Source organism: Chiloscyllium plagiosum, chromosome 1 (genome assembly GCF_004010195.1).
Source record: "Chiloscyllium plagiosum isolate BGI_BamShark_2017 chromosome 1, ASM401019v2, whole genome shotgun sequence".
NCBI lineage: Eukaryota > Metazoa > Chordata > Chondrichthyes > Orectolobiformes > Hemiscylliidae > Chiloscyllium > Chiloscyllium plagiosum.
In genome coordinates, this window is record NC_057710.1 from 93,981,036 (window position 1) to 93,988,440 (window position 7,405).

Consider the following 7,405-nt stretch of genomic DNA (forward strand, 5'->3'; position numbering starts at 1 on the left):
TCAATACATTTTAGTACTGCTATTATATAAGCAATGCAGTGTAATGTCAAGGCATGAGTTCATACGTCAAAATGAAAATGTTATTGATCCAAGTTGTCCTTTACGCCCTCAAACAATGCATTAGATTCTTCTAACACCAACTGAATATTTATTTTCCTGACTGTAAGGTATACCCAAGTATTAAGGATTTAATATATCTGCCAAATTTAGGTGTTGTGTGCAAACCAATACGTGGCTAGGTTTAGATATTATTTTTTTTTAAAACTTAAGAGAAGCCAAGCTGTTCTTGTCAGATTGAAAGAATTTCTTTCACAAATTTTCAAAAAGTACAAGTCAACTGAAAGAAATAGAAACTTGTATTTTGCAAACAGTATATTTTTAGTTTATATTTTACTTCATTCTACTTGTCACAGCTAACTGAAATATTTTTACTCACATTTTTATATTGTGTCATACATTACATGTTATTTATAGTTTCTTTGCTTTATCTGTATATATACTTCCATCATTCTGCTGGCTTCACTCAATAGAACTTGTGGTCACCAATGGTGCCTTTTAACATTTTGTGGAATGAGAAAACAACAGGAGAAGCTAGAGTTGGCCCACTTTATTCTAGGATCACGTCAAATTTAATTTCAGGAATGGAACATTCATGTTGCACTTCCAGCTAAGCGGAGAATGGCATTTGGGACTTTTAACAACCAACATGTTGGTGCACTAGAAATAAGATCGAGAAGCACACTTTTTATAAGTCCATTTATTGTTGAGCCATGACAAACATTACTCTGGTGTTATTCTTGTTGATGGTATGGAATTCGTTTTGCAGAATGTGCAATGCTGCAATCCATTTTCATTGCAAGAAGTACACTTGAGGGACTTAAAGGAATCGGTGAAGCAGTTTCGAAACACTGACATCTTGCTCCCGTGGCACACTGAGCATGGAACAAATGCAAATCCACCACAGGCTGAACACGCATGTGGGTGTTGGACTTTCTAAAAATGAAAGAGAAAAATACATTATTCAGTATTTCCCTTTCTTTTATAATATTTCTAAGTTTTATAAAAAAAAGAAATTGCTTAATTGTGAAGAAACAAACATCAGTGACGGAACACATATTCAGCTCTATATAATCTCAACATAAGTATTCAAAACAATTTTATAAAGAATTGTTTAAAAGTATGTGGTATGCAAATTTGTCCCCACTCGTAGGATGTACAGTAGCTCTTGCATTAGGAAGGCACAGGAAGGTTGTGTGTTTTGGCTCAGTGCGTATTTTTTTTGGATTTGCATTCACAGCATGGAGATATACTAAAGTAAGGAAAATGTACATATTACACCCTTACACATGTCAATCCATCTTTGTGGTAATTGTATGGTAAATCATACAAGGCACAATACAGTCAGGTTACAGTAGGGATTTTAACTTGCTTAGTTTGAAGGGATTTTTTCGAAATTGAAAGATTGTTGAAAATTGGACTCCAACTTATCAGCATCTAACTTCAAATGTGGTGTCTTCAAATGTGTGTGCGGACCCATTGGTAAAGGCAGGTTATTCATTCCAAATATGTTAGCACTTAGTAAGAGATAGTTAAACAAGAGTAAGTGGATAGGTTCCCCAGGGTTTCAGGAACTGACCTCTACAAGCAAGGGAGGAACACATTGGAATTGAAGGGACTGAAGGAATGACATTCTGAATGAATTAGCTTTATTGTCACATAGACTCAAATGAGTACAGTGAAAAATTTACAATTTGCCACTTATAGCACCATTTTAGGTACAGATTCTTCAGTACATGTTTTTAGGAAAGAATTAGAAAAATAAAGAAATAAAATATCCAGCATTACAAATCGTCGGAATAAATTAGAAAATACAGAAATAAAAATAAATTCGAAAATAAAGAACAAAAGTCCTTCCTATCCAGTCCATGCTGGCACCAAGCAAACTTGCTAAGAACAGTGCTTCTTCTACAGAGAATCTACTGGGTGAATCCTCTAATCTTTAGGTCAACCCAAGATAAAACAAAGAACAACCAATCCCCACTATCGGTAGAGGTGGCAAATATCATATGGTACTAACAGTGGACATTTAGGCAAATGCTGCATGGTTATGGGTTGCAGGTCTGACCCCCACCTAGAAAAGAAATCCAGAAGACCCTCAGACCATCCACAATGCCTTCCCATGCTGTGCTATGCCTGTTAGCACATTGGCATTTCAGCCAGAGCCAACTACTCCAGTTTTAAGGGGCTACTTCTGCAGATACACAGGCAGGCTGCTTGCTATGCATCTCAGCATTGAACTGTCCTTGGAGGGTGGGGTGGGGCAAGGAGGACCACTTGATCTACAGCACACAAAGACACACTCTAACACAGAGCATGCAATACCAACCTATGCAGCAAACACACTGTGCAAAACAGCCATGTCAGAAGCTGGTGGGCCATGATCTTCAGTGTAGTCAAGACAGGGCCACTGCCAATCAGCAGTTCCAGATGCAATCAGTCAGGGGCACACAGTTCATGGTGTTTGACATGGTCAGTGATCTCTCCCAGTACAGTCTGTGGGATGTTCGTATAGGACCAGCACAAGCAGTCAGAACAATCACATGTCATGGAGTGGCAAGCACAATGGTCAAGAGTCTGGTCAGTCAGTCTAGGGGCTGATTGTTGAAGTCAATATATGGCAAAAACCATCCCGGTGTCTATCCGTCAATATTTCTGGACGGTTCAGGGGAGAGGCACTGTCGGGGAAGAAGGCGTAGAGAAATCAAGACTGTGCCTGGTTGAAAGCAGAGGCATTTATAGTGGTGGGAATAAAAATGGTGATGGGGGAAACTCAAGTTGAATGGGGGTAGTTCAGAACAGCATCAGAGGGCTTGGTAGGCCATGGAGGGTATGCTTATTGACTGTGACCTTCCCTGTGACCATCACAAGGGAAGAGTAAAGAAGTAGTGTTGGCATTCTCAAAGTATAATGTCGGGGTTCAGGGTTCAGGGCCAGGACATTTGTGGATGAAGTTCAATGTGATGGGGCTCCATAATGGAAAGAGGAGTCAACATGGGCTGTTCAGGAAGGTCAGACAATAGGGCATATGCAGGGTATAGGGAATAAGTAAGCTGCAATGATCTAGGCAAGGTCTGGTGCTGAAGATGTCCAGTGGAAACTATATTATCAGCTATACTTCTCTCAATGTAGAGTGCGAATAGAAAATAGCAGGACCAACATTCAGGGTGAGTAAAGGTTGCGTCAGTTTGATGGCAGAAATTGTGGCATCCATGTTTGCTGGACATCACAATATTGTAGCAATTAAAACATGAAGCTGTCATTCACAAAACACAGGAACATTGGACATTGTATCACCCATTTCATATGCATATAGAGTGAAGGCACTTAGGGGTCAGATGCTGGTCAAAGCCAATTTGCTACATAGCTTTGGTCCCTGCAAATTGAGCTGGGCATCTCAATAATGCTGAAGTTAGCAGCAGTGATGGTACAAAAGGCCACCTGCTGATAGGCAACCTTTATTCAACCATTATCCAGGAGTTCTGTGTGGCGATACCAGTTTGAGTCTTCATCTATAATGTCAATGGAATGATTGTCTGCACAGAACACAATGTCAAATTCAGCAACTGAAGTGGGTGAAGGGTTGGAAAGCTGACATTGTGCTGCAGTCAGTCCCCCTTCACTGGTCATTCAGATGGCGCAATAGCTTCAGCAAGTAACTGTAGATGCTGAGGAAGAACATGATTGACCAACATAGACATGGCCCCCGTGATCTGCATCCAGAATACCTCACTGTGTAGTGAAGAGTAAACAAAGAAGAAATGAATTTTAAAAACTTATAAGAAGTGCGTTAGTACAGAACAGCTAGTAATTCAATTTAAAGCTTTACTGAAGAATTCAATCTAGTGTAACAGAAATACAGATTTTAAAAAAGACTGGCAAATGAGGGAAAAACTGCAACATTGCTGTTGCACAGGGTCTAAAAACTTCACGGTAATTCAATTTAAAACAGCATTGGTGAATACAAATATAGTGATTATAAAGAGGTCAGCCAGATGGACCTCATAGAATATGAGTTTTGTGATTGAGGCTGTTAACCTGATCCAGTCAGGGAGCCCTGGATGACAGATATAAACAGGAGTGTCAAACATTCTGTTCACTCTGAGAGCTGGCTCCGAGAGACCTGGATCAAAGTCAATAACCTTCCACGTGTAAACAAAGGGGGACTTGGTGACAGGATACAAGCCTCTGTGGAGTTATTTCACAAAAGTTTAAGCCTAGAGAACAGAGTAATGTTCAACAATATTGAAATGATACAGATTTAATTACGGTTACAAACGAGATTGAGAAGAAATTTGAAATGTTATAATTCTTCTCAACAGATTCAGTATCAGAGCAAGACCACACAGTACACAAGGTTGCACTGGGCACCAAAGACTGCAGCAGTTGAAGAAGATAGCTCACTGCCAGCTTCTCCAGGACAATTAGACAGAGCAATAAATGCTGGCCAAACCAGAAACACCCACACCTCATGACTGAAGCTCTTGTGATACAGCATTGAATAAAACTGAGCAAGATATTCACTGGGTCCAATTTTGAATGACACAATTAACAGTCAAAATATTCAGGAGAATCTACAGATAATTTCATCAATGACTTCTGCAGATTAACAAAACTAAAGATCGATTCTGAAGAAGGGTCGCTGAACCAGAAACATTAACGTTACTTTCTCTCCACAGATACTGCCAAACCTGCAGATTTTGTTCTAGCAATTTCTGGGTTGTTTTTAAATAAAACATGGAATGTTTTCAAGATGAAGTTAGGTATTATGGTTCTTAGGGCTAAAGGGATCAAAGGATATGGGGTCAAAAGAGGAACGGGATACTGATCATCTTGAATGGTGAAACAGGCTGAAAGGCCCAACTAGCCTCACCCTTTTCTTATCTTCCTGTCAGTACAAAACTGTGAACATTGAGCTTTTATCTTAGAAGCTGTGAGAAAAAAAAATTGTTGTTGAAGTCTTCATGAAACCTTGGCATATTCCTTACAGTCTAAATGAGAATTATGTTGGAGAGAGCTCTTCCATTTTGCTAGAAGCCAAAGCCAGGAATACTCAGACAAATTATGAAAGGAGAAGACATACATTACCTCAAGAGGGCAACAGCTTCTCTTAGCTTAAGATCATAAAGGTATAGACACTCTAAAGAGGTGTAAAACAAACTTTACATAAATCAGGCCAAACATCTAATCCTCAGAATTAATGTCAGTGTTATGGAACAATAAGGCATCAAGGGCACAGAAAATGTACAGCCATCACTAATGAATGTAACATTTGGAAAACTACAGTTCACTTCAAGAAAATGTGCAGAAGTAGGACATAGTTTCATAATAGTAAAAATACATGTGGTCACACATAAAGAGGTCGATACAGTACAACATCCATGAACATTAGAAAAGATATTTTCATTTCATGAGATCCTACTATAGGAGAAGACACCTGAGACATTCCTAAGGGAACTAACTAATCCAGACCATCCAGAAGGGACAGAACCTGTCTACGTAAGTGAAGATCCTCTTGATTTTGTGCTTGATTCAGGAGAAATGTAACTATCCTATCAGAGCAGATTACACAGTAGAAGAACCAGAAGCCACTGCCTACAAAGATAAACGTCCATATAGCGAAGGGGGAATAGCTGTCAGAGGTATAAGAATAATACAAGTTACACTAGAATGCAGCACGTAACTGGGTGAAAACTATGTGTGTTGTTCATAATCAACCATCTTCACTTTTGCGTCTACATTCATATCTTGACATTAGGAGGCTGGAAAAGGTCGACAACTGCTCTAAAAGCAAAAAGCTATCTGAGTTTTGGACCAGAGCCGAGAGTCACATTATAACAGGGATGTGATAGCACTGGAGAGGGTGCAGGCGAGATTTACCAGGATTTCCCTGGGCTTGAGAATTTCAGATTGAGAGCAGTCAAAATTGAGATGAATGAAATTATGAGGGACATCAATAGGGTAAACAGGAAGAAACATTTCCCCTTGTTGGAGAGATCAATGATCAAGGGGCATAGATTTAAGGTAAGGGACAGAAGAGGTAAGGAAAAACCTTTTCCCCCAGTGAGTTGTAGGAATCTAAAACTCATTGCCTGTAAGGCAGAGTCACCTCATAACGTTTAAGAAGTATTTAGTTATACACTGGCAATACCAAGGCATACAAGGTTATGGGCCAAGTGCTGGAAAATGGGAGTTAGGTGTTTGTTTTTGACTGGCGCAGATATGATGGGCTGAATAGCCTTTTTCTGTTCTGTTGATCTCTGTGATGCTATGAGATCAGTACCCAACTTTGCAGGTGGGGATATCGGGTCCTGATGGATGGGGTGATGTAGATGTGAAGCTTCTTCCTCCCCCAGGATAAGGTGTTGAGGCCATGACACCAGACTACGGTATCAACCTGGTCCAAGATTGCCGTTCATGTTTATGTAAGTCTGAGCCATCCAGAGGAATGCCCAACACAGGAAAAAATCATTCATGACTGTCTTCACTCTTTGACCATAACTGTCACTATCTTTCAATGATGCCTCACATTCACTTTGTTTGTGCTATGATACCCACCTAACACCAAGGCTCATGTTCTTCTACACTGACTACTGTGTGTAAAGTCTTCCCTCGCTCACTGTCTCCCCACCCCAACTCCTGACACCATTAACCCTGCATGCCCTATCTGCTTCCTATTTATTTTCTTGGAATACCATCTGTACATTCACCAAAAGTACCAGCTGTGCCATCCACTTTATGTGGAGGTGTTGATGTTGGACTGGGTTGAACAAGGTCAAAAATCACATAACACTGTGTTATAGTTATAGTTTATTTGAAAACACAAACTTTCAGAGCCTCGCTCATTCTTCAGATGTTAGTGAGAGAGGGGGGGTCTTCGGCACAGAATTTACAAGTAAAACATCCAAGGGTTCTACAACTGATGCAAATGAATTGAACACATCTAAGATAGCTATTAAATCTTTAATCAGTTAGAATGGAGGTGCAAGCTTCAATTCATTAATATGCAAATACCAGAATTTCTTTCAAGTCACTGCTCCAAGATAACGTAAGGTTTTATCAGCATAAAAGAGGCAAATGCTCAGTCAGACAATGTACCTTAGGCATAAGGTTTTGTTTAGAGTCTGGCTGTGTCTTAACCTGGAGTCAGACTGGTTTCATTTCCAAAGTAGGAATTTATAAATGTCACATTGACTGAGTGTCTACAAACTGTATGCTTTTTGAACAAAACAGAATGTATTTGCAAATGCAAATCCACACCATTGACATTTGTGTGGGTCTGTGTGTGTGTGTGTGTGGTTGGGGGGAGGGGTGAAGATAGAGAGAGAGGGTTTGTGTGTGCATGTGT

At 39.9% G+C, this 7,405-nt stretch overlaps 1 protein-coding gene across 1 annotated transcript in view; it reads right to left on the minus strand.

Annotated features, from left to right (window-relative positions):
- Positions 1-468: 468 nt before the first annotated feature.
- grxcr1a (glutaredoxin and cysteine rich domain containing 1 a) overlaps positions 469-7,405 on the minus strand; it is a 95,675-nt gene continuing 88,738 nt past the window's right edge. The window contains exon 4 of the mRNA XM_043692026.1: positions 469-993. Coding sequence (XP_043547961.1) covers positions 781-993 — 213 coding nt within the window. The 3' untranslated portion in view covers positions 469-780. The remainder of the gene's footprint in view (positions 994-7,405) is intronic.